Source organism: Cotesia glomerata, linkage group LG9, assembly GCF_020080835.1.
Source record: "Cotesia glomerata isolate CgM1 linkage group LG9, MPM_Cglom_v2.3, whole genome shotgun sequence".
NCBI classification, from domain to species: domain Eukaryota; kingdom Metazoa; phylum Arthropoda; class Insecta; order Hymenoptera; family Braconidae; genus Cotesia; species Cotesia glomerata.
Window position 1 is genome coordinate 18,762,681 of NC_058166.1, and position 27,906 is coordinate 18,790,586.

General features: G+C 30.4%; 3 protein-coding genes across 4 annotated transcripts; 1 reads left to right on the forward strand and 2 right to left on the reverse strand.

The window, feature by feature from the left end:
- Positions 1-1,785: 1,785 nt before the first annotated feature.
- Positions 1,786-3,047, forward strand: LOC123271532 (phospholipase A1 member A-like). Its single transcript, XM_044737876.1, has one exon. It carries the CDS (start codon positions 1,970-1,972, stop codon positions 2,996-2,998), a length of 1,029 nt encoding a protein of 342 aa, XP_044593811.1. The 5' UTR covers positions 1,786-1,969; the 3' UTR covers positions 2,999-3,047.
- A 1,920-nt stretch (positions 3,048-4,967) lies between these two features.
- Positions 4,968-20,334, reverse strand: LOC123271534. Of its 2 annotated transcripts, none has more exons than XM_044737881.1 (2): positions 19,630-20,330; positions 4,968-5,007 (listed from the first exon to the last, which is right to left on the reverse strand). In XM_044737881.1, the coding sequence occupies exons 1-2, from the start codon at positions 20,116-20,118 to the stop codon at positions 5,005-5,007; spliced, it is 492 nt and encodes a 163-aa protein (XP_044593816.1). In that variant the 5' UTR covers positions 20,119-20,330; the 3' UTR covers positions 4,968-5,004. The 2 variants fall into 2 exon arrangements, with proteins under 2 accessions (XP_044593816.1, XP_044593815.1); XM_044737880.1 differs by lacking the exon at positions 4,968-5,007 and adding an exon at positions 16,655-16,867 and having other exon boundaries at positions 19,630-20,334.
- Positions 20,335-20,648: 314 nt separating this feature from the next.
- On the reverse strand, positions 20,649-27,436 carry LOC123271529. Its single transcript, XM_044737872.1, has 6 exons — positions 26,799-27,436; positions 26,588-26,732; positions 26,368-26,505; positions 24,449-24,675; positions 24,127-24,368; positions 20,649-21,558 (listed from the first exon to the last, which is right to left on the reverse strand). Exons 1-6 carry the CDS (start codon positions 27,339-27,341, stop codon positions 20,712-20,714), a joined length of 2,142 nt encoding a protein of 713 aa, XP_044593807.1. The 5' UTR covers positions 27,342-27,436; the 3' UTR covers positions 20,649-20,711.
- Positions 27,437-27,906: the final 470 nt, after the last annotated feature.

A 27,906-nucleotide genomic window follows, 5' to 3' on the forward strand; every position in this document is an offset into this window, starting at 1 on the left:
ATTTAATGACTGCAGGCTTCCGGTCGATAAACTCTACTACTTAAGACTTCCTGTTTCAATATATGAGAGTTTTTTAGAGAGTACAGTAGAGTTTTGTGTGAAAAAAGTTAAATGCGAAAATTATTTTGTTGATTTTTATAGGCGGAAAAATTTATAGTGATTTTATTTATGTATAGATATATCGATAGATCAGATTATATAAAGCCATATTTTGATATATGGACCATATCATGCCATATATCGATATATTGGACTATATCAGCAATATATTATGGCATATAAAGCCATATCATGCCATATATCGATATATTGAGCCATATAATGTCATCTATGGATCGAGCATATAGATCGATGTATCATACCAAATCTATCGTATATGGCCATATCAAACGATAAAATCTCAGATATGGATATATTTGACCATATCATGCCATATCAGGTAATATATAAAAAATCTAGCCAGATCAAATAATATATGGACATATAAGGTCATATATATGGCCATAAAAAATCATATATGGCCATATATGGACACATTTTGATAAATCAAACTTTATCATGCCATGTATAGAAATATCAGGCCATATATGGCCATATAAAATCATATATGGACATATAAAATCATATATGGACACATTTTGATAAATCAAACCTTATCACGCCATATATGGCCATATCAAATCATGTATGGACATATAAAGCCATATATTTGGCCATACAAAATCATATATGGCCATATATGGACACATTCTGATAAATCAAACCTTATCATGCCATATATGGCCATATCAAATCATGTATGGACATATAAGGCCATATATATGGCCATACAAAATCATATATGGCCATATATGGACACATTTTGATAAATCAAACCTTATCATGCCATGGACAGAAATATCAGGCCATATGTGGCCATATAAAATCATATATTGACATATAAGGCCATATATATGGCCATACAAAATCATATATGGACACATTTTGATAAATCAAACTTTATCATACCATGTATAGAAATATCAGGCCATATATGGCAATATTATGCCATATAAAGCCATATATCACACCATACAATGCCATATTTTGCCATATATATCACCTTATCAAAAATTTCTTCAACAAATAAAAAAATCGAAATTTAATACAAAAATCCATTTTTAATATCCAATTATTCCCAAATTTCCATATAAATTTTAACTACAATAAAAATACACTCAAAATACCAAAATTTACATCAAAAATCTATTTTTCCATCCACCTTATTAAAAATTTCAACCTAAATTTTCCTCAAAACGGTCCTTCAATATACTTCTTCAAAACTAACATCAATTTATCCCATTAAGTGGTTATTGATTAAGTCAATAACTACCCATTAAAAGATTACGAATAAAGTAATTAGTTAATTACATAACGGCTTATTGATTCGCTATCCACTGTTCCAGCTTCAATAATTAAATATTTAAATGCTGAGATTATTTTTAATTGGTCAATTACCGTAATTAACATGCCTGGATTTAAAAAAAAAAAGCTTTCATTATTGTTTACCGACATTTTAGTGGTTATTGACCATACAAACACATGCATCCATTAAATTAGTTTACATCACTGATTTTATCTATTGAATAAACATATTTATTTATCAAACAAACTAAAACCTCAAACAACAAAATAGCCTTCACTAAAAAGAAAGAAACAAATAAATAAACATCGTGGATATCAAGTGATACGATAAGACACCCGATAACTTATGACACTATAAAGATTAATAAAACGGAGTGATTCACTAGTTGGAGCATGTTCGAGCACAATAAGCAGTTACATCAAGTGAAGAAAGGAAGGAGTTACATTACGTGACTTAACCGTTCATTCTCATTCCGGTTCAGTCATTGCTGCCGCTAGCGTAACAGTTGCACTATTTCTTCAATGATAACACAATAAAAAAAAAAAAAAAAAAAAAAAAAAAACAATGAAAGTGAAGATATTCTCGGTGTTTTTATTTTTGATATTGATCAGTGATGTTTTATCAAGAAACATTCTTCCGGAAAGTGAAAACATGCGCGAAAAGCGCGACTTGTTTACGATGTTCTGCGCGAACGACCCCGCGGAGAGGAATATCGACCAGGGTATAAACTTTCACTTGTTTACAACAGACTGGAACTCCTCGGAGTTGATCCTGATGAATGACACCCAGAACAATTTAAAGGACACCAAATTTAATCCAAAAAACCCGACAAAAATAATTGTCCATGGTTACAACGCGGACATGAATTTGTTCGCGTTGGTGGACATGAGGCACAACTACCTGAACAAAAGCCAAGTTCAGGATGACAATCAGGAGCAGGAATTTTACTACAATGTCATAGCTGTTGATTGGGAGAGACTAGCAGCAGGTTGCTACCCTGTGGTAGTAGAACACGCAAAAAAAGTTGGTGACAGATTGGCGGAACTGATCCACGAATTAGTCCTGGCTGGAGCGGAAGACATCCACGCGATTGGATTCAGTTTAGGAGCCCATGTTCCAGCATTCGCGGCGAATTCTTTAAGGACCTGGAACTATAAGCTGCCTAGGATAACTGGCCTGGACCCGGCGATGCCGCTGTTCATGACTGTGGGGCTGGACGGCAAGTTGGACGCTGGAGATGCTAAATTTGTGGATGTTTATCACACTGATGCGATGATCCAGGGAAAGCTGGAGCCTTGCGGACATGTAGATTTTTACATGAACGGAGGGATGAACCAGCCGGGCTGCAATCACGCCAAGAGTTATCATAATTGCAACCATCTGAGGGCGGCGGAGTACTTTGCGGAGAGTGTTACTTCTAAGGTCGGGTTATGGGGGTGGAAGTGCTCGAGTTTCGCGAGTTACTTCTTTGGATACTGCACGCCTGTCTTTCCGCTGACGAAGGCGGGGGAGGAAGTCGATCAGGGAGTAAGAGGGCTGTTTGTTGTGAGGACTAATGCCGAGAGTCCGTATGCTATGTTTGATATTATGTAAAGTTAGTTGGAGGTGTGATAGTTTTAGTAAATAAAAATTTTTAAGTGATTATGTGTTGAATTTTTTTTTAGTTGTTTAAGGTGTCACTTTTTTTTTTTTAGAAGGGGATAATTTTCGGAAAAAAAATCGGATTTGGTCATATGTGACCAGTTTTAGTTATTTGTGATCATTTCTGATCATATATGAACAGATCTGACCAATTATATGGTCATATATGACTAGATATGATCATTTTTGACCATTTGTAAACATATCTGATCATTTGTGACCATAGAAGTGACCAGATAAAATAATATGTCATCATAGATGACATCATTAGAAACGATATGTGATTATATCTGACTATTTATGACCGTGATTCATTAAATATGATTATTTAGGATCACATATGACCATTTTTGACCATATGCTTGACTATATGTAACAAAATGTGATCATATATGATCATATGTGACAATATGTTATTATATATGACCATATTTGATCAGATAAGATCATTTGATGACCAGATATGATCATTTTGTGATTATTGTGATCATTTCGTGATCATATCTGATTATTTGTGACTATATGTAACCATAGAAGTGACCAGATATAATAATATGTCATCATAGATGACATCATTAGAAACGATATGTGATCATATCTGACTGTTTATGACCATGATTCATTAAATATGATTATTTATGATCATATATGACCATTTTTGACCATTTTTGACCATATGCGTGATTATATGTGACAAAATGTGATCATATGTGACAAAATGTTATTATATATGACCATATTTGATCAGATATGATCATTTGATGACCAGATATGATAATTTTGTGATCATTATGATCATTTTATGATCATATCTGATCAGATATGATCGAACAGATCTGATCATAAATTAAATTATTTGTTTTTGGCAATATTTGATCATATATAATCAGATCTGATCATGTCAAAATGTCATGTCTGATCATAGATAATTTTTCTCGTTGACGTTTTAAGACATGCTGAAAAAATAATAAATATTAATTTATCTAGAGTAGGCAAAATATTATCAGTTGGTTGGAAGGTGGTTAGAATTTCTTAAAAATGATATTTACGTGAAAGCTCTTAACCGTGAGGTAGATACGAGCATAAAAGCTTTGATAAGGCATAAAAAGGAATAAGCTTCTATGAAAGCCAAGCAAATGCATATCTTTCTGTCTAATACTATTTATACGGACTTTATGCCTTAATCCGTCAAAAATATTTTATCTCGGATCTCATATCTGAGATATATACAGTATAAGTCTTTATTTTTATAAATATTTCCTCGGATTATCGCTTTAAACTTTCCGGCTTTATCCGGCTCAAGTGAATCGACTGTCGTACGACCTCTTTCATTTTATTAAGAAAGAAATTCCTGAGTATGATATAAATCATAAAAGAACAAGGTAACATCAAAAGCCACCGTGGTACTCCTCCTCCTCGGATGAAGCCCATTTTTGGGACTAGACATGCCACGCTCTTTCTTATCATTCCGACTTTCAACGCCCATCCAGTCTCGTTATTCCTCTATCTTTTGTGTATTTATACTTATAAACCCGACTTTTAGTACAAATATTAAGATATCGCAAGCTTCTTTTGTCTTGAATTAAACTCTTTGTTTTAGCTATTTTATTTTTATTTTATTTTATGCAACTGATAAACAACCGCTAATTTTTCTTTTTTACTTTCGCTATTTTAACGCAAAATTCAGTCATATTAATTCAAATTAATTAAATTTGTACACCCAGAAAAACTTATTTAAAAATTTTTTTATAATATTAATTCAGTTCTATAAAATAAAAATTCTGGATTTAATTTAATATTAAAAATTATGGAGAAATTTTTTATGTAAGAAATTCAATTTTAGTTATTTAATTTATTAATTAATTATATAAATGGTAGTGATCCACAGATTCGGTAGAATCTGGCGCCAAGTTCCGTTCAAATCTGCTGTAAACGGAGCGCCAGACTACCGACTGTGTTTACTGTAAGCAGAACGGTATTTTGAGGTTGCAAAATTTTATTTAATTCTACGGTACTTTTGTTTCCTAAATTGTATATTATAACAGTAATTCATACTTTATTTGACTGTTATTAATTAATTATATTCACTTATAATAATTAATCTACTTGAAATTATTAAATTTAATCAGCACAAACTATAGCATCGCAAAAATTTCGATCCTGACTTTTTTTCGATGGGCAAAGTGATCTGCCACAGACTAAATAATTCGAGAATGCATAGTAATCCTTCATTAGATGGGAAACTACAGTTAAAAAAGATATTTCACAGCTTGCATCTACACCCGCCAGGGTGCGCTAGAATTATTTTTACATAAACTGTAGTTTCAAGGGGATTGTTTGCTATAAAAAATGCAACCAACGCGAGACTTAAGTAGGTACCAATTGTAAATTTTTATTATAATTACAAAAAATACTAAAATCCGAAGAAAAACAGTTTCACTGTAAAAAAATCGCGCCAAATCCACGTTCATAAGACTATTAAGAAAAAAAAATTTGTTTTTTTCTTTACAAAAATATATAAAATAAAAAAATTAAAAAATCCATGTAACCGATATGATTACTTATGATTTTCGGAAATTAAAAAAAATTTTGTTATAAATTTAAAAATTAAGAAAAAAATTTTGGAACGTACTTGGTGTGCGTCATTGTGTATTTCAATTTTTTTAAAGTCCTAGTAAATAGATTTTACGAATTTCATTAAAAGTAAAATATTTTGCAACCGCGCACACTAAATACGTTCCAAATTTTTTTTTTAATTTTTAAATTTGTAACAAAATTTTTTTTAATTTCCGAAAATCATAAACAATCATATCGGTTACTTGGATTTTTTAATTTTTTAATTTTATATATTTTTGTAAAGAAAAAAACAAATTTTTTTTTCTTAATAGTCTTATGAACGTGGATTTGGCGCGATTTTTTTACAGTATAACTGTTTTTGTTCGGATATATTGTACCTAACAGTCATCATGCACTACACGGAAAAAAATTTCTGGGAAAATTTACGATACAACTATTGTAAAGCTGGACTATACTTTCATTACTATTAATTTTCAAATATTTTAGAAGAAAATTTACTATTTATGCATGAAATTTTACAATTTACGATTAGAAAAAATACGATATTACTATTGTAAAAAGTAAGAATTAAAATTTCCAGTGCTGCCTCTGTATCTTTCCAATAGAACTATAACAAATTTTACAATAGTTGAATTGGAATGTTTGTCAATTAGTGTGAGCGATGACCGTGCACAGCGCTAGACTCCGAGTTTATGTAAATGTTGAAGGACACGAATATTAGTTTACCTCAGATAGCATAGAGGGAGAGTCTCTGGCTGCCAACAAAGAGTTCTGGGTTCGATTCCCGGATAGGACGAAAATTCCGATTTCTTTTTTCGGTTACTGTATTGGTACCAATTAGTCCAACCTCCTATCTCTCTCCCTCCCTAAAATTTCTTTTAAAAAAACCGACTGTCAATTTTTACAATAGTTGAATTGTAAAGTTTACAAACACATATTGTATAATTTGCTCTATATTATTCGACTTTTTAAGTTTCTTGCTAGCCTTGCTTGTTGGATAAAATTTACAATAGTAGATCGTAAAAATTACTTAATGAGAAGTACAGTCCACCGTTACTATTTAATTTAATAAAAATTACGATAGTGAAATAGTAAAAATTCCTTCAATTTTTTTTCCGTGTAAGATATTGAATGCATAAGAGCCCATTATTAAATCATTGTGACCGTATGCAAACAAATTAGATAATTCGGTGGAAAGGTTGCTCCAACATATTTGATGTATCCGATCTGAATCTGACAAATCAAAGGTGATTCATGACTTGTCATTCCAGCATGCATAACCTTGCTTAGATTGGCGGTTCTACTGTTTCTCCATACCAAATTTGAATTGTCCTGTAAAGGCTCAAAAATAGAAGGGAAATCAGTCAGTCCAATTATTATTAAATAAAATAAAAAAATCTTGGTAAGCACAGTGTAATTAATGTCGATTAATTCAGAATGAATATTATTGCACAGAAAAAAAAATTTACTTTTTTTTTTCAGTGTTAAAAATTAAAAGCTTTTTTTCAGTGTGTGTAACTACTAATTACTTACGTGAATTCCTAAAAATCTATTTAACTTGTACATTTTTTGCTAAATATTCAAAATTTTTTTAAGCGAATAAATGTTAAATATTAAACATAAAATTTTTTAATAAAAAATTTTTTTAATGTTTTTAAAATTTTTCATTTTACAACTCAGTCCGGAAAATGTTAAAAATTATTGCTATAACTTTTAAAAGATAAATCGTTGCCCTACTCTCCCCATTATAATACACTTCGCTAATTTTAATTATTAATTTATAATTAAAATTCCTTTCAGTGGAAGAAAAACAGCTAAAAAACGCACTTGATTTCCTAATAAAATTCCGTTGTAAAAAGCTTGAGACGTGAAAGGGCTGGGGGAGGGGTTGATATGACCTACATTGTAAAGTTTTTATTAAACGGGAGTTTAATTAAAGGTTCACCTGTCTCCATTACTAACAAGCAGACTGCAGCGCCTGTTTAATTATAATAAAATAAATAAAATAAAAGCAAAAATAGCAATAAGTGGAACATGATGGAAATCGCTTTTATTACGCTCCCAACATCTGGGTCCATAAATATATAAGTATATAAATGTACCATCCTTGTGTCAACAAAGTGACACACACACACGCACACACATACACATACAACCTGACATTTGCAAGTATTATTGTAACTAAAACAGTATTCGCACATTCATAGCCGTGTACATATAAGTGTAATTGCAGTCATTAAATTCACGAAGAGCACCAACAGGGTACCATACAGTATAAAGGGCAAAGCAGGCTCGTGCGGAATCATTGGGAGCACACACGCCAACTGTGTCAGGTGGAATAATATTCAAGCTTCGTTTGACTTTATAATTTTCAGTTTAACTTGTGACAGTTGTTGGTTTTAAATTTTACATTTGTACCGCCGCAGATTTTATAAGTATCAAATTAACTGAATTTTTTTAATTAACATTATTATTGTTTTTTACATTTTTTCAGAGAGCTTGTTAATAAAACGGCGGCTCGTTTGGATGTTCAACCCACCCTTAGACTCGGGCTTATAGAGTTACCTTTTTGCGCTTTAGTAAACAGTGTTTGATAATTATTCGTGATATTAATTAACTTCTATTTAATTAAAAATTATGTTTCTTTGCAGCAAATATTAATATTGTTCGGATGTATTAGTATTAATTAATGTTTTAAGTGCTGTTTACTCTGAAAAATTTTGATTAATAATTATTACTAGTAATCGTGCAGTCACTATGTAACTGCCGTGACTTGTAAACTATAAAAAATTAAAATTTTGCTTGATTAAATAATGACTTTTGTTAAATTACACTGTAATTTCTTAACTATTGACATTTTCAAAGATATAAGCTGATCCCGATGTTACATTCATCAGGGGCTTTCATTTGAGTACCCACATGCATTTTTGATATATTTTTCATATATACATATATCTAATATACATAAATATATCAAATATATGAAAAAATGATGTGGGTACTTAAATGAAAGGTCTTGATGAGTGTAACATCGGGATGAGCTTATACCTTTAAAAATGTCAAAATTTCACAAGATATTTGTTAAATTGCACTGTACTTTTTTAACTATTGATATTTTCAAAGATATAAGCTGATCCCGATGTTACATTCATCAGGGGCTTTCATTTGAGTACCCACATGCATTTTTGATATATTTTTCATATATACATATATCTAGTATACATAAATATATCAAATATATGAAAAAATGATGTGGGTACTTAAATGAAAGGTCTTGATGAGTGTAACATCGGGATGAGCTCATACCTTTAAAAATGTCAATATTTCACAAGATATTTGTTAAATTGCACTGTACTTTTTTAACTATTGACATTTTCAAAGATATAAGCTGATCCCGATGTTACATTCATCAGGGGCTTTCATTTGAGTACCCACATGCATTTTTGATATATTGTTCATATATACATATATCTAATATACATAAATATATCAAATATATGAAAAAATGATGTGGGTACTTAAATGAAAGGTCTTGATGAGTGTAACATCGGGATGAGCTCATTCCTTTAAAAATGTCAATATTTCACAAGATATTTGTTAAATTGCACTGTACTTTTTTAACTAGTGACATTTTCAAAGATATAAGCTCATCCCGACGTTACATTCATCAGGGGCTTTCATTTGAGTACCCACATGCATTTTTGATATATTGTTCATATATACATATATATAATACATGTAAATATATGAAATATATGAAAAAATTGATGTGGGTACTTAAATGAAAGGTCTTGATGAGTGTAACATCGTGATGAGCTGATATCTTTAAAAATGTCAATAGTTCACGAGATACAAGGTCATTTCTTAATTATGTATCTAGAGATAGAGCATTTTTGAATGCAACCTAAATAATTTTCATCATAAATTGACTACTGGTGAGAATGATATGAAACCTTGAAAAGGCACAAATTCAAGTTAAGAATTTTTCAACGATACCAAATTTAATTATAAAAATCTATTTTATCATATAAATACACTGGCCACTTTTGCTTATTCTCTTAATAATATAGATTATTATTAGTCGAAAGGTAAATTTTCAAATTAATTAGTAAATCATTATTCAGTAATTATAAAAATGGTTATAACTCCTAAAATATTGATTTTATTAAAAAAATTATAGATAAAAATTGTAGCTTATTAAATTTCCTACAAAAAATATTTTTAGACTATGGGACTATCTTCAATATTTTATAAGATATAGTAACTTAATTAATGCTCATGACTTCTAGAATAATAATTAAAATTTTTCCTCAGAATTTTCCTAATCAAAAATGAATAGCCAGTGATCAAAGTAAAAAAAAAAAAGTATTCGGAAAAGAATAAGTAATAACAGCTCCCAATAGCTGGAATTTATGCTGGGGGTTTGTTCAGCTCTTCTATTTAACTTTATTACACTTTATTTAATTCGGACGCCAGTCACGTAGCCCATTAATAAACCCGCAACGCGGAGCCATTTATAAGGCAACTTCATAAAGTCGCGAGTCGGTCTTATCACAAAAATATTTTACGTTTCCATAGCCATCTCACTATTTTTTTATTATTTCTAGTACCATTTTTGCTACAACTTACTTAACCGTCTTCTTGTACCCAAAGTGCCCAGCAATCTCTCTCTCTCACTTTTCTCTTATTTTTCTTCCGGTACGTCCATTGGCCCAGTTACAATTTCATATTTATTTGCAAGACGTGCAAGGCTTCGATAACTTTTCCAATTGCGCTTGTTTCTACGATACTTATCTGCCCTTATTTATCATCCGAAAATATTATTGAAACCTCATATCTATTTTATTTATTTTATTTAACTAATTTTTCATATAACCTGCATTGAAAATGTGAGTTTCAATGCCTGTTGAGCCAACCGAAACTAGACAATTTCAGACCAATGTGACTGTGCCGGGCAGGTATCAATTATTTCTTCCCGGCGGACAGAAAATGACGATTTTCTGTCCGCGAGGTCAAGTTGCAGCTTTATTTTCAATCCTATCAATTGTTTGTTTATTTTATACCTTTATAGTTGTCATTCTAACCATTAACTGTACTGACATATTATAATTCTGTTATTAAGCATAAATAAGAATGATAAAAGAAAACTTGTCAATTTACAAATAATGTTTGGTAAAAAATAAACTATTACTTTCTATTTTATTATAAGTTTCATAATAAAATGGTATTTTTGCTGTTCGTCTGAAACTATCTAGTTCTGGTTGGCTCCAGACATTGAAACTAGCATTTTTAATGCAACTTATATGAAAAATATAATGTGTGACGCGGGATGAAACACTATTTCAGACCGAGTGATGCCAGCCCTCGCTTCGCTCGGGCAGGCAACTTCACTCTGGACTGAAATCGTTTTGTTTCATCCCTAGTCACACAATATACTATTTATCAACAAAAGTCTGGAGAAAATTTCATTTACACCTCTCTGATGAATATATTCATATATCTATGGAATGTGATGAGTTGTCATGAAAACGGAAACGCCAAAAGGGACAGGGCATCAAATATCCTGTCAAAAGTTAACTAAGGTATGCGCCAGTGCTGCTGAGGGTGTCTTTGATAAATATTATGTATAGTATATCACAATGCGTACTTGTCTTTTGATGAATTGTCGCTTCCCACATATTCTAATTTAATTAATTCAACCTTTCTTGTTTGTTCAGTTATACATATATGGAGTAAATATTAACTCACATTTAATATTAGAGAATAAATTTTTAGTTTATTTAACTGTGAAAAAAAAAAAAAAAATTAAATGGTAAACTATTTAATTCAATAGAGTTGAATTTATTATATTTATTCTATAAATAGTTGTGGTTCGGATGCCACTTCATAGATGGCGCGTCCCTCTCACAAGTGTTCGGGCTTACTCCAGTTATAATATAAGGAAATGCCTATCCTTGTATACGACAAAATTAATTTAGGTTTTTTGTGCTGAAAGTTTTAGTAACACAATATATAATATAATAAAATTAAAGTCTACACGGAAAAAAATTTCTGGAAAAATTTACGATACAACTACACTGATAGAAGGATTTGTTTATAGTTAAAAATATTTGTTAATATTTAACAAATCATTTATTAGAGACCACTTTTTAGTCCTTAACAAATATTTCTTAGTATTTAAAAAGATTTATTAATATTTAATAAATGAATATCTGATTTATTAAATACAAACAAATCATTTTAAATACTAAGAAATATTTGTTTGATACTAAAAAATGGTCTCTAATAAATGATTTGTTAACTATTAACAAATATTTTTTTAATACAAATAAATCCTTCTATCAGTGTATTGTCAAGCTGGACTATACTTTTATTATTATTAATTTTCAAATATTTTAGAAGAAAATTTACTATTTAAAAAAGTAAAAGATTAAAATTTCCAGTGCTGCCTCTGTATATTTCCAATAGAACGATACATTTTTAAAATATCAAAGTATGAACATGTTACTCAATATTATACTGAGCTTCGTTGGCTGACACTTAGTTCTAGGCGTAAATTTTTCTTATCGTGTCTTATTTATAAAGCATTGTATCTTAATCAAAAGCCTCTAATTAGGCGAGACTTAGAAATTCTTGAGCCTTGCCTACGCTGAGGAGATATTCGTCAAGACTATCTTGAGTTACCGGTTTATCATTCAGCGAAGTATGAAAAATCATTCTTGATATCTGCGGTTAAAATCTGGAATCAATTACCAGCTGATTGTACGACGTTACCAACGTTTATGGAGTTTCGAACTGCTTGTTATGAATATTTTTTACAATCTGATAGATCATAATATGTATTAATTGTATTAGAATTTAGTGATGATTGAGTGATTGAGTGACTGAGTGTTTAACACACTACATTATATATACTACTTTATATATATACTTTATATATATTACTTAACACACTACTTTATATATTATGAGTGTTTTTTCATGCCTTCTAGGTCAAAATAACTAGTAGATGTTGTTCAAGTCCAGAGATGGATACTTCCATCTTTCCTTAATGGTTGAGAGATATCCTCTCTGTACATAAGTTCGATGGAAATCCATCAAACTTGAATACTAGTAAAGCTGTAAGCTTGTAGTATCCATTCGAGTACTAAAGATGTTAATTAATTGAAAGAAATGAAAGAAATTATTTTGAATGAGAGTAAAGACAGACTTTCGAAAAAATAAATGGGGTTGGTTGCCAAGCCAGGAATCGAACCTGGATCTCCCTGATAACATGTCAGGAGCTCTACCAGTTAAGCTACCGGGCCCCTTCCACCATCCACCTTTCTCAGTCCATTCTTATACTCTTAATACTTACTTTACTATCCCTTCCCTTTTACCCGAGTTACGTACTATGATGGTAGTAGCACTTTTATTTAGGCAATATTATTAAATTACTAAAGGTGTTTTCATGACCGAATTGTATAAATATAATGAGTGTTTTTTCATGCCGTCTAAGTCAAAATAACTAGTAGATGTTGTTCAAGTCAAGAGATGGATACTTCCATCTTCCCTTATTGGTTGAGAGATATCCTCTCTGTATATAAGTTCGATGGAAATCCATCAGAAAGGTGGATGGTGGAAGGGGCCCGGTAGCTTAACTGGTATATATACTACTTTATATATATTACTTAACACACTACTTTATATATTATATTCAGATTTTTTGTATCAATTTTGGATGGCCGCAAGGAGTTTCGACTTCATGGCCAATTAAATAAATAAATAATAATAATAATAATAATAATAATAATAACTATAACAAATTTTACAATAGTTGAATTGGAATGTTTCTCAATTAGTGTAAGCGATGGCCGTGCACAGCGCTAGACTCCGAGTTTATGTAAATGTTAAAGGACGTGGGTACTAGTTTACCTCGGATAGCGTAGAGGGAGAGTCTCTGGCTGCCAATAGAGAGTTCTGGGTTCGATTCCCGGATAGGACGAAACTTCCGATCTTTTTTTCGGTTACTGTATAAGTACCCATTAGTCCAACTTCCTATCTCTCTCCTTCTCTAAAATTTCTTTTAAAAAAACCGACTGTCAATTTTTACAATAGTTGAATTGTAAAGTTTACAAACACATATTGTATAATTTGCTCTATATTATTCGACTTTTTAATTTTCTTGCTAGCCTTGTTTGTTGGATAAAATTTACAATAGTAGATCGTAAAAATTACTAAATGAGAAGTATAGTCCACCGTTACTATTTAATTTAATAAAAACTACAAAAGTAAAATAGTAAATATTCCTTCAATTTTTTTTCCGTGTATAAAATAAATAATAATTATAATTAACACTAATTAAGTCCGTATAGTAAAAATTGAAAAACATATCATTTATACTTATATACTACGTATTGTTTTTTTATAATATTGCATGTCAATAAAATATTCTAAAAACGAAAAAAATATATATTTACGGGAATAAAAAAATTTTTCATAAATTCTATTTAGTCCACCATAAATTAAATGAATATTTTCATAATTTTTCCAATTATTTTTAAAGAAATTTTTTTTCCATATATGTATAAATATATATAGGCTCCTACAATTAATATTACTGCGGACATGATATTTTCAATTAAATTTTCCCGTTTATTAAAAAGTATTATTATTCTTTCATCAATCTGTAATAATGTAAATATTAAAACAACATTTATTGCTTGCAATTATATATTAAAAAATATTGAAAATATATAATAAAATTTAAACTAATTATATTGATAAAATATATTTTATTTCTCTTGTTACAAGAGTCAAATTATTAATTTAATTGAATTTTATAACATTGAAAATTGAAACTTATTGTTAAATCCGTTAAAGTGAAACATTTTTTTTTTTTTGTTATTGTTAATTTTAATTTTAAATAATAGTAATAATAACTATCCAACTTAACTAATTAAACTTAACGTCAAAAAACGAGTAGAATTATAAACTAGGAATAAAACGACGATAAAACGTCCATCGGAATAACGTTGTCGTTGAATATAAATGCGGTATCGTTGAGCGTCAAATTATCCCATTAATCAAGTGAAAGGTAATTAAAGCCTCGGCAGGGTAAGATAAGGGAGAAATGTACAATTCGCATAATTGACATGCCGTTTGGCTAATTGCCCGGTGAATAACTTTCTTGGTTGGTCACCCTCTAGCCGATTCACTCTTTATCTCCCTTTTTCTTCCTTAGTCTTGTTCTTGATCTGTCTCGGCTTAAACTTTAAGCAAGTTCCATTTCCTATCAGTCGCGTATTTAATTCTAATCATCCTTTTTTGCAGGTTAATTACAGCTGAATTATAATTAAACAATTTTAAGCATCATAGCTGAAATCTTTATTATTATTATTATTTTTATTAATCAGAAAAATTAGACAATTTTTATAATAATACGAGCAACCTTGCAGTCACTATGTGACTGCCGTGACTTGTAAACTATGAATAAACAAAAATTTTATTCCATTAAATAATGACTTTTGTTAAATTGCACTGTATTTTCTTAACTATTAACTTTTTTAAAGATATAAGCTCATCCTGATGTTACATTCATCAAGAGTTTTCATTTGAGTACCCACATCAATTTTTCATATATTTTTCATATATACATATATAATATATATAAGAATATATAAATATATGAAAAATTGATGTGGGTACTTAAATGAAAGATCTTGATGAGTGTAATGACGTGGTTAGCTTATATCTTTAAAAGTGTCAATCGTGCACAAGACACAAGGTCATTTCTTTATTACTGATATTTTTGAAGATATAAGCTCATCTTGATGTTAGACGTATCAAGAGCTTTCATTTGAGTACCCACATGCATTTTTATATATTTTTCATATATACATATATATAATATATATGAATATATGAAAAATTGATGTGGGTACTTCAATGAAAGGTCTTGATGAGTGTAACATCCGAATGAGCTTATATCTTTAAAAATGTTATTAATTGAGAAATTATATTGTATTTTGTCAACTTATGATATTTTTAAAGATATAAGCTCATCATGATGTTAGACGTATCAAGAGCTTTCATTTGAGTACCCACATGCATTTTTATATATTTTTCATATATACATATATATAATATATATGAATATATGAAAAATTGATGTGGGTACTCAAATGAAAGGTCTTGATAAGTATAACATCGGGATGAGCTTATATCTTTAAAAATGTCAATAGTTCACGGGATACAGGGTAATTTCTTAATTATGTATCAAGAGATAGAGCATTTTCGAATGCAGCCTAAATACTTATCATAAGAAATTGACTATCGGAGAGATAATATGAAACCTTGAAAAGGCACAAATTCAAGTCAAGACCTTTGCAATGACACTGAATTTCACTAGAAAAAAACGGATTTTATCATATGACTATTCTGGACACAAAATTTTTCTTATTTTCTTAATAATATAGATAATAATAATAACAATTTTAACTATAAAATAACCTTTTTATTAACTTCATAGTAAATTTTTAGTAGAAGCTGATAATGACAAATAAACTACTAGAAAGTAAAGTATTGATAAAACATTATATTACTTTTTAACATCTTATTGAGTTTTCTTATAGTTACTTTTTATACGCGAGCATATTTTACTCTAAGTATAAGTATAAGTATAAGTATAAGTAGATTTTATTATCTCGTTAGTTTCTTTGTCGATAAGAGTCTTTGATATTCTTAAGTCGCAACTTTCTCAGTATATTGTAATCTCAAAATAATGAAGAAAAATTTTTATCTCTAGATATTGTCCTAGTTTCTTTTCTCCTTTTTTTTTTTTTACTTTCTAAAAGCTTAAAGTATTTCTTGGTTTTATTATTTAACTATTTTATGCATCAAAGATAAAAATCTATTATAGACTTAAAAAGAACATTATAAATTACATTTAGTTTTATAATACAAAAAATAAATATTACTTTTTGAATTAAAAATAAAAATTTGAATTTTATTTGAAAATATAAAGTTAAAAAAAAAATTCTGGTCTCGTTATATTTTGTTATGAAATTTTTTGGTTAATAATTCAAACTACTTATATAACATCGCTTATAAACAGAGAAGCTCTTAAGCGCTCGCTCGTTTTTTGTTGTCACTTTACTGGCTGAAGAACTATCGAGAAATGACGGGGAACTTTTCCAAGCTAAGGATTATATTATGTGTCGACTCTAGCATCATCAAACTCCAGGACTTGTAAATTGTCCACTTCTGTTTCAAAATGAGACCACAAATAAAAGAACAGAACTATGGAAACGTTTTCTATTTACGTTTATCAAATACAGTACACGCAGAAAAAAATTTTTTCTCCTGCCTAAGCCGAAAGTTCAAATACCTTCCGCTTGCAGCCGGAATAAAGCAGCAGTTTCTATCCTCGGAATAAATGAACGCGCACGCGCAATAGTGCCTACATCGGCTCTCACGCATTGTACGTTCTTCTCTTTAACACATACTTTTTCCGTCAGCACTTCATGTTGCGTCATTAGTGCAATATACTATAATTATAATAAAAATAATGTAATTTAGTGATAATGTGATTTATGATAATGTTTAGTGATAATTTAGTGATAATGTTATAGTTTGAAAATTTCAAAAATTATCATATTGTACCAAAAAAAGGTTGATTTACATAAAATATGTTAAATCACCAAGTCACTAGAATTATTCTTATATTAAAATTATCATCTAATATTATTATTAAGATTATCCATAATTATTATGAAATGAATACTTATAATTACTATTAATATTTATCAATATGAATATTTGAAGTTATAACACAAAATTAATTTTTTTAATATCTTTACTTAAATAATAATTTTAAATTATTAGTTATGATAATTTTAAATTAAGTCACTAAAATTATTCTTATATTAAAATTATCATCTAATATTATCATTAAGATTACCCATAATTATTATTAAATGAATGCTTATAATTACTATTAATATTTATCAAAATGATTATTTAAAGTTATAATAAAAATTATTTTGTTATTTTCATAACACTAATTATTTTTTTTAATATCTTTACTTAAATAATAATTTTAAATTGTATTTTTTCTTGACTGGGGGGGCTCCGCCCCCCCCCCCCGCCGGGGCTTCGCCCCTGGACCCCTTCCATGATTACCTACGATGCTATTGCATTAAAAGATTCGCGAACTTTCGGCTTGGCAGGAGAAAAAATAGTATGTGTGACACGGGACGAAAGTACTACATCCTCACCCGCGTGTTTGCCACCCTCGCCTTCGGCTCGGGTGGCAATCACACACGCGGGACAGAATGTAGTACTTTCGTCCCTTGTGGCACAATATACTATTGTTAAGATAACCTAAGATATGTTAGGGTAAAAAATGAATTTGTTAACTTAGGGATAAACTAATGTAAACTTAGGGATAAATTAATTATAAACATCATTTTACACTTTTTGTGATTACCAAAAAATGGCTATACTTTAATTCCAATGTTTATGTGATACATAACCTATTCACTGACTTAGATTATTTTATTAAGCTCGATTTTGGGAGATTCATCTTTCTTTTAAAAACACACATACTTCCAATAAATGGCTTCTATTTATGTCTTTTCTCAGTGGAGTTTAGTTAAAATTTTTCAATTTGTCTATTATTGATATGTTAAAATCTTGTTTAACCCTTCAGCACTCTCGCTATGAGATTTTCTCTCACGCTCATCAATAATTCAAATTTTCTTTTAAATTTCAAATGGAATGTCTATGTGATTTTTTTTCTATCTGTCAAAAAATTACTATTATTTCAGATTGCGATATTATTATTTTAATAGTTCCAAGCCATAAAAAAATAAGATACATTTTATTAACTCTGTGAGATATTTTCTCATCGCAAGAGTAAAGTAGGGGGTCAGAATTTAAGAAGTCGGGTCTGATCGGTACAGTTCGGAGATTTCCGTAAAGAGTGCGTTTGTGTTGGGGATGTGTGTGTGGAGTGTAACAAGCAAATGGTACGGAGTTAACCTCAACCTAGTCGTCTTTAGTTTACGTTAAATATATTAATAAAATATATTAATAAATATAAATTGATAAATAAAATAAATAAATAAAAAATTAATAAATATAAAAATAAGTTAATTGCGTATTAATTTATTCTAAATAATATTAATTATTGCAGTGCCCGAAATAGGTAGGTTATGATCATTGATTTAAAAAAAAAATAGTTCATAAAAATTGAGATGTTACTTACAAAATATTCTATATTATAAGTTTGTCAAATTAATAATAATTTTGTGAATTTAAAAATGTACTAACAGTGCAATACTATTCAAATGTGTTAATAAGTTTAAGTTTTACTAACTTTAAGATTTTCAGTTCAGTTCATTTAATTATTTTTAAGTTTAAATATTAATTTGTATTGTTTATGAAAATGTAATTAATCGCAAATAAAATGAAATCAAATATTATTTTTAAATAAGTCAATTTTTTTTTTAATTAAAGAAATTTATCTTGTTTGAAATTTTTTAAATTGAAGCGGCTATAAGCATACGTGCGCATGCGCGCACATGCGCAAAAGGCGTGAGAGTTTTTCTCATCGCGCGAGTAATGATAGTGAATCGTTTTACGAGAGTGCTGAAGGGTTAATTTTAAGTTTTATAAATGTCTCAAACAAAAAAATATAATTTAATGAGATTCTTTTCTTTATAATACCTTATATTTTTACTTAAAATTATTTATGTTAATTATTTTTATTTATTTTAAGTTAAAAAGTTGGGTTACACGCTAAAATTAGTTAAAAAATTAATTTCTTTGATACCAATCAACGATTTATTGAGTAGCAATAAATCATTTGTTAAATACTACTCAATATTTATTTGGTGGGACTAAATGGGCTTTAATAAATGATTTAGTACCTATTACTAAATATTTAGTAATGGAAGGTTTGTTACTTAATCAAATAGAACTAAATCCTTCTATCAGTGTAGCACAACAGTGATTGGACTTACCGCGAAACCCGAAGCTGCAACCAACAGAAGACTTTCCTGGCTGCCCGTGAACAACCTGTGCATTTGATTGAGCATTTCAATGATATCACCATCACGCATCGACGTTGCCGTATCTATGAACTGGTTGACGTTGTACTTGAACTTGCTGTTTGATTTGGAAATTCGTTCATAAACTTTGAAATGAAAGCTCACACGTGATATGTAACTGCCCAGCTGGTTCATCCGTGCTCTTAAGTCAGTTTCCCGAGGCACAATTATCACAATTTGCCACAACTCGTTCTCCGATGTCGGTTCGAACGAGGACGACAGTTTTTTTATTCGCTTCGACAGCTCGTTCAATTTCGCTTGCACTGGGTCGTTTCCTGAAGCAATATCACCTACTTCATGAACCAGACTTATTATGTCCTGCATGTTCGATGTAATTGGAATGTCCTGCCCTGCTGTCTCAAGTACAAATCGGACTATCAATACTAACAATATTACCAACATTATACTAAAGTTTAATCTAAGATGCAGTCTTTACTTTGCAAGCTAGAATGTCGATAAGAAAATATAAAAGTTGTTTTAATTGTGAAAATTAAATGGCAAATTGGTGTTATCTTGTGACATTGGCATAGGAAAATTTATCGCTTTGTATTGCTTATCGAACGTCGCGCGGATAGACAATAATTATCGGTTACGTAGAAAAATAATAAGTAGTAAAAAAAAAAAAAATAATAAGTATTAAGTTCTGATACTTCAGGCCGAAATTTTACGATCAGTAAAAAAAATAAAACAAAAATTTTATAATTCTATATACAAGGTTTTCCTTTATTAATTCAAGAGTACTTTTTTGTATTGATTAGGAAAGAAAAATTTTGCATCAAGAGTATCAAATAAAAGGGAAAATTTTTTAAAATAATTTTCGGAAATAAAACTTGATATTTTTTCATAAATTTACGTATTTTATTTAACTGACCTTCTGAACTTAGTCTTAATAATTTTTATAATATCTTTCATGACAATTTTACATATAATTGTACTTTTCAATATATTTTTAATAATATAGCATAAATAATCAAGCATGAAGCATAAACCATAATTTAATCTAGCTCCTCAATCGCTTGTTTCTCCCGTATACTCTCCAGTTCTCCTTTTCTCATCAAATTCGGGTCAATATCAGGCTTCAAATACGGAGAGAGATTAAAAGTAAAGGCTTTAATGCCAATAAATCCTCCAGATTCGCCATTGCCGCGGTGGTAGAGCCCGAGCCCATCTAGAGCAACTCTAGGCATGGGCCCAGACCTTTCCCTGTCAAAATACGGAATGGTGGACTGGCCAACGTCCTCCCGCTCACTGGAGTGAGTTATCGTTATCTCGGAATGATCTGGGCTATCAGGAACGTTGCCGTAGCTTCTAACAGGATCTTGTTTGTCCGTTACATCTAGCACAGTTCTGTCTCCACGATATTTTCGTTCAGATATCAACTCGTCATCGATCCACACTGAATGTATCTTGGTGTTTATTTTGTCATTGTCTCCCGCATTACGATAATCCGCTTCGGCAATCAACTCTCCAGTTGTGTAATTGAACCTGGTCAGGCGAATAGAAAGAGCTATTGCATTTCGATCTCTAGCACTGACCTTCAACTTAGCTCCAGTCACAACATACTCGTCCTGAAGAGTCTTTACATCATCTAGGTGTATTTTACGTCGGTTGGCGTCAATGAAAACATAATCTTCTTCTTCTACCATCTCAATTTTGTCACTGCCCTCCCATCTGACGAAGCCACCTCGCCATGATGAACCTCCCGTAGTATAATCAAACTGTTCTAACCTGACCCACTTTTCAGAGCCCTTTTCTATGTGTCCTTCTTTAATCAACTTTCCTTGCTCGATTTGAACATGGATCAGCCTGTCTTGCTTCTCAAAAGCTATTCCAGTGAGCACCCTAACAATTAAAACACAAATGAGTTGTTAATAATCCATTAAATTTCATAATCTATAAGCATTTTTATTAATAATAAAATTGAATTTTAAATCAGAAATATTTTCATCAATTAACACATAAATTCGGGAGTATACGGGTGATTTTCTGTAAGGACGTTTTAAATCTGTACAAAATTGTCTGACCAAATTATTTTTTATTTTATTAGAAAAAAAATTAACAAGGGCTACAAAACTATCAGCTTAATCATAATAAATAAACAGCCGAATTAATTTTTGCTTTTTCGATATTTGTGTATCTTTTGCCATATAACATGACAAGGGACTGTTTTCCAGGAGACTGTTTTTTTTTTTTTTTATCAAATTGAGAAAAATCAAGCAAACTATTTCAATGCATTCATTCAACTTTTCAAGTTCTCAATGAATATTTACATTAATTAGAATAATATTAAGACTTATGGATACAATTAATACCCCGCACTCTTATGTGAGGGAGGAATTTCATAAGATCCTATTCGAGATGATTTCTACATTATAAATAAAATATTCTTACAAAACTTCGAGTCTATAGAAACTATTGTTTGAAATGAACGTTTTTCATTGCTGACGTCCCCGCAATCCTTTGGGGTTAGAATTTGATAAAATCCATTCTTAGCTGAACTTAAAATTATACACGAAGATTCCTACCAAATTTAGAGTCTGTAGAAAGTTACAGTTTGGAGATAGAAATTTAACATTCTAACACCCACCCCCGCAATCTTTATTGGGGGTGGGTTGCTGTAAATCCGCTCTTAAAACATTTCCGCACCACATATGGAAGACTCCAACTAAATTTTGCGTCTGTAGGATCTATAGTTTGAAAATTAAAAATTTTCATTGTTAATATCTGCCCCCGCAACCCCTGTGAAGTGAGCTATCGTGAAATTCGTCCATAGATTATTTCTTTATCCCCCACAGAAGATTCCTACCAAATTTGGGGTCTATAGGATCCATAGTTTAAAACGGGAATTATTCATTGTTAACGCCCCCGCAATCCTCTTTGGGGAGGATTTTTGAAAATTTTTTGTATACAAACCTTCTCCTGAAAATTCTGAAGACAACAAAAAAATTAGCCCAATCGGTCCAGCCGTTCTCAAGTGATGCGTGGACATACATGCGGCATTTTATTTTTATTTATATAGATTATAAATAAAAATAGCTGCCAGGGGACTGAGTTTTGAAGTGGATCAGACATATATTTCCAGCACAAACGGTGCTTTGACACTAAATAAAATGGCGATAAAGCGCTAACAGCCCTATGGTTATTAACTCAAGGCTAGTTAAGTCCTTATAAACCTTACAGAAGGTAAAATAACACGCTGGATTTTTTTTTGGCTTTGAACTTCTGGCAGGGGACTGTTCTTAAAATGCCTGGGACAAACTTTGGTTTCATGAATTTAATGAAACAAATTGATTTTCGGTACTTTTTATTGAAGAAGATTGTTAGTTAACTAATTAAGGTAATAAACATTATGGACCAAATTATATATTATGAACGAATAACTTAAAATTTAATCTTAAAGTTTTAATTTTGGGAATGGGACAGCCCAGGGGACTGTTATTTTGGTGGCTTGCGAATTTATAGCGAAAAAAACCAAAATTTATTTCATTTTAGTTTTCAATGCTCCAAATAGAAATGTTTTTTTACTTTCTTAATAAATTTTTTTTAGTAACAAAATAACAATTTTTCTAATAAAAACATGCCTGGAACAGCAAAAAACATCCTTACAGAGAATCACCCACACGCATAAAACAATTTTGTTGAAATAACAAAAGACGGGATAACTGAAAAATTTGTTCTGGTAACAAATAAGTGTAGTTATAGCAACAAATCCATTAGTTGCATTAACAAAATGTTTCAAGTTTTACAGTCGACGCTCTCTGTATTGGACCTCTCTGTATTTGACCACATTCTTCCTCTATATTTGACGATTTTACACAGCTCTTATGGACAAGGACGAGTCAAATACAGAGAATGGTCCTGTACGGGTGAGTCAAATACAGAGAGCGTTGACTGTACTAACAAACCAATTTGTTAATTCACAAAATCAATTTGTTGCCCTAACGAAATCATTTTGTTACTGTCACAAAATGACTTTGTTGCTATTACAAAATGATTTTGGTGCAATAAATAAACTAATTTGTTGCTAAAATATTTTCCAAATCAGCTAAAGCTGATTATAGCATATTTTTAAATTATATATTTTCTTAATTACTTTAACAAATTGTCTTTGTTACTCCAAAAATGTCTCTTTGTTATTTTAATAGCATAATTTTGCTGTTTCAACAAAAAAAATTTGTTATACCAACTAAAGGATTTTGTCGAATCAACTTAAAGATTTTGCTATAGTAACGCAACTGTTTTGTTGTTATAACATATCAATAATTTTGTTATAACCTAAATTTTGTTATTTTAACTTATAATTTGTTATCCCTATATTAACAAATTCATTTGTTACCACAACATATCTTAAGTTATCTTAACAAAATTGTTTTCTGCGTGCATATATTCTAAAATAAAAAGTGTACTTGCATGTTATTATCAATGTCAGTGACTTGTGGTCTTAAACTGAAGGCGCGATCAGCGGTAGAGCTTTCCTTTTCCTCGAAACACGTACACAGACAAGGTTCGCACTGTCGAAATAGAGACATATGATAACTAAGACTAGATCTTCTAGCGAGCCCACAGCGTTCAGAATCCCCGAACTGTCCCAGGGCTGTACTGTCTACATAAACCAAACGATCTATAGTCTCTCGATCATCTTCATCGATTTCCTAAATCATTATCGTAGATCAAATAATAGGTATCAGTACTTATTAAATATTATATTATAATTTGATAGATTAGCACCCACAAATTCACAAATATCAGACGATCCAAGATCTTTACAGTGAGTAATTCGTCCGTGACAAATCATCTTCGGTTTCCAATATACTTTTCTCGATGCATCAACAGTGAAACGGTAATATTTTGAGGAATCAACAGCACTGCAAGATTTGTCACAAACTAAAGAAGGAAGCACGTGTAATTCGTGTACCACAGTCATCTGAATAGCGCGAGACAGTTCTACAAATGTCTTATCTGCAACAATATTAATTAACCTATAATGCTACAATATTTCCACACTGATACGAGGATTTAGTTCTACTTAATAAAATTTAGTAACAGATACTAAATGATTTAGTAACAAACCTTTTATTACCAAATATTTAGTAATAGGTACTAAATCATTTATTAAAGTCCATTTAGTTCCACCAAATAAATATTTAGTAATATTTAACAAAATATTTATTGCTACTCAATAAATCGTTTATTGGTATCAAAGAAATTAATTAATTAATTAATTAACATTAATTTTTTAACCAATTTTAGTGTGTAACTTTACTTTTTAACTTAAAATAAATCAAAATAATTAAAATAAATAATTTTAAGTTAAAATATAAAGTATTATAAAGAAAAGAATCTCATTAAATTATATTGCAAGCCTCATAGCGCGAAGCGCGTGAGGTTGTGCTTTATACTCGACTCGTCAAAGTCAAGCAATTTTGTGATCTTTAAACGCCTCTATCACAACCATATTACACTTATACAATAATATAAGTAGATGTACACCGAAAAAACACTTTAATTAAACCATCTTTTACTTTCTAAAATCATTTCATGTTGCTATTTTGAAAAAAAAAAAAAAACGTTTTGAAAAAAATTTTACGTGGACGTCCGGATGTCACCCCATTTTGGATGTACCAACGATTACTCCCGAACAAATTGATATTTCAAGACCGGACCTTTTTCATTAGCTTAAGAATTCGATGAACTGTGTCCGTATTTCATATCAGTGGTCTAGTTTCCGTATTTTTTTTTTTTTTTAATTGAATTTTTACTAAAATTCACCACGATACAACCGTAGAAAGCCAAACGAACTTTTCTTATTTGTCACGTGAAAACTATGGCGCTACTTGATCAAGCTAGATTTTTTTAGATTGCGTGCGCATATGACAAGAAAAAAGGGCACCGATATTTAAAAAATAAATAAAAAATACTCTGTAAGAAATTACTTAATTATAATTTTTTTTTTTTTAATCAATTACAAAATTAATTTTTTTCTTAAAAAATGAATGAGCGTTATGAGGCGTGCACTATCGGATTTTCCAAACTTCTTTTTTTTTGTTTGAGACATTTATAAAATTTCAAATTAAACAAGTTTTTAACATGTCAATAACAGACAAATTGAAAAATGTAAACTAAACTCCACTGAAAAAAGACATAAATAGAAGACATTTATTGGGAGTATGTCTGTTTTTAAAGGTTTAATAAATCTCCCAAAATCGAGCTGAATAAAATAATCTAAGTTAGTGGATAGGTTATGTATCACATAAACATTGAAATTAAAGTAAAGCCATCTACCGACAATACTTACCAAAGAAATATTTAGTACCTGTTACTAAATATTATTTGGTGGAAATAAATATTTATTTCCATGTAATAAGGTTTTATTCATAGAAAGAAATCATTTATTAAACTGTAATAAATAATATTAATGGGTACAAAATATTTGTTTCTCCCAAATAAATGAATGAAAATTTTATTACTAAATCAGTTTAGTACTCCGTACTAAATCCTTATATCAGTGCATAATTTCATTGAATCTAATTATTTAATCGATAACTTTTTTTAGTCACAAAGCTCAATTTGATTAATAAATAGAGAATTGTTCAAAGAACAATTTCAAAATCCTGGCACTAGACAATTCGTTGAGATATTCCTACCACTTACCAAAACGATGCACAGGTGGATCACAAACATAAACATCTCTTGGGATCATCACCAGCCCTTCTTTTGTAGTTTGTATATAATCACTTACCCTTGATATCAATCTTTCTTCTGCCTTTCTAATTTCTCTTCCAAATGTACCTGCAGAAAAACATTTAAGGTTAGACTTTGACACTCGAGCCGCCATTTGCATAGCCCATAGGCCATCTTGTCTTTAACTTACGGTTCCGATAGATCCCCAACATTCCGTAGGCATAGGTAGTCATCAGAAATCCCTTGACTTCGGTAATGACAATCGTTCGATGAAGATCGTAGGCTTTTTGCTGACGGGACATGGTCCTCCCACACAAAGCTGATGGATCCATACTCTAAAAGTGCAATTATAATTGGCAACATCTGTTCCACAAATAAATAAAAACAGTGATTAGACTTACCGCGAAAACTGGAGCTGCTACTGAAAAAAGACTACCCTGGGTGTCGTCATCTTGGTTGCCCGTCATCAATCTGTGCATTTGATTAAGCGTTTCGATGACGTCACCATCATGCAGTGAGGTAGCTGAATTTACGAACTGTTCTACACTGTACTTGTCGTATTCACTATTGGCTTTAATAATATCTTGGTAGATGTCAAAGAGAAAGCTGATGCGCGCCATGTAAGTGCCCAACTGGTTCATCCTTACTCTGAAATCTGTTTCCCGGGGCACGTTGGTAAGAATTTGGGACAGTGCCTGATCCATTTTTAAGTGAAACGAAGCCGACAATTCTTCTATTTGCTTCGATAGCCCGTCTAACTTCGCTTGGACTGGATCAACCCTTGAGGTGAACAGTCCGAGAAAAGGTACGTTCCCTGAAGCAATATCACCGATGTCGTGAGCTAGCCCTATTATGTCCTGCATGTCCGTTAAAACGGGTATTTCCAGCCCTGCTGTCTCGGTCTCCATTCGGACTATCAATACTAGCAAGGATATTATCAACATTTTGTTAATTGTAATCAGGCTGCAAACTTAACTTATTAAGTTAAAAATATTGTCTGAAGTATCTTATATTGTTTTTCTTCGGGGAAATTGTACAATTAGTCCATATTATCGTTTGACCGTACCATAAGCAATTTAATGTTTTGTATTTTTTATCGATAATTGTGCTGATAGACAAGAGTAATTATTGTTGGCTTAGAATTCATAACCAACATTGTTGCGTCATTTGAAATAACCTTTTGAGAAAATTTTATTGCAGTCAATGGGTGCTGATAAATGTATTTTTTTATCGCTAAAGTTTTTAACATTACAGCCGTATTTTTTTATTTAACTTAAATACAATACTTACTTACAAAAATTGTCAATAAACTATTGGCCAAACAAGATGAATTTTTGACTTTCTGAGCTCCTTAAAGTAACTTTTAGTATTTGATTTTAAAAACTCAATAAAAAACTTATATTTAACAAATTAATTTATTTTTCGGTAAATTCACAAATTTTTTCAATAAGATCGTTTGTTTATCATATTTTTTTTAATTACTGGATATCAATATTTATAATGGGACAA

What these genes read in the sequence shown, in the direction of transcription:
- LOC123271529 (XM_044737872.1), bottom strand. Translation starts at nt 27,341, where the DNA reads ATGTTGATAATATCCTTGCTAGTATTGATAGTCCGAATGGAGACCGAG. An exon ending in TCCACCTGTGCATCGTTTTG is followed by an intron (nt 24,676 to 26,367) that starts GTAAGTGGTAGG and finishes ATATTGTTGCAG; the next exon opens with ATAAGACATTTGTAGAACTG. An exon ending in ACTGACATTGATAATAACAT is followed by an intron (nt 21,559 to 24,126) that starts GCAAGTACACTT and finishes TTTAATTGTTAG; the next exon opens with GGTGCTCACTGGAATAGCTT.
- LOC123271532 (XM_044737876.1), top strand. Translation starts at nt 1,970, where the DNA reads ATGAAAGTGAAGATATTCTCGGTGTTTTTATTTTTGATATTGATCAGT.
- LOC123271534 (XM_044737880.1), bottom strand. Translation starts at nt 20,118, where the DNA reads ATGTTGGTAATATTGTTAGTATTGATAGTCCGATTTGTACTTGAGACA. An exon ending in TTGCAGCTTCGGGTTTCGCG is followed by an intron (nt 16,868 to 19,629) that starts GTAAGTCCAATC and finishes ATTTTGAAACAG; the next exon opens with AAGTGGACAATTTACAAGTC.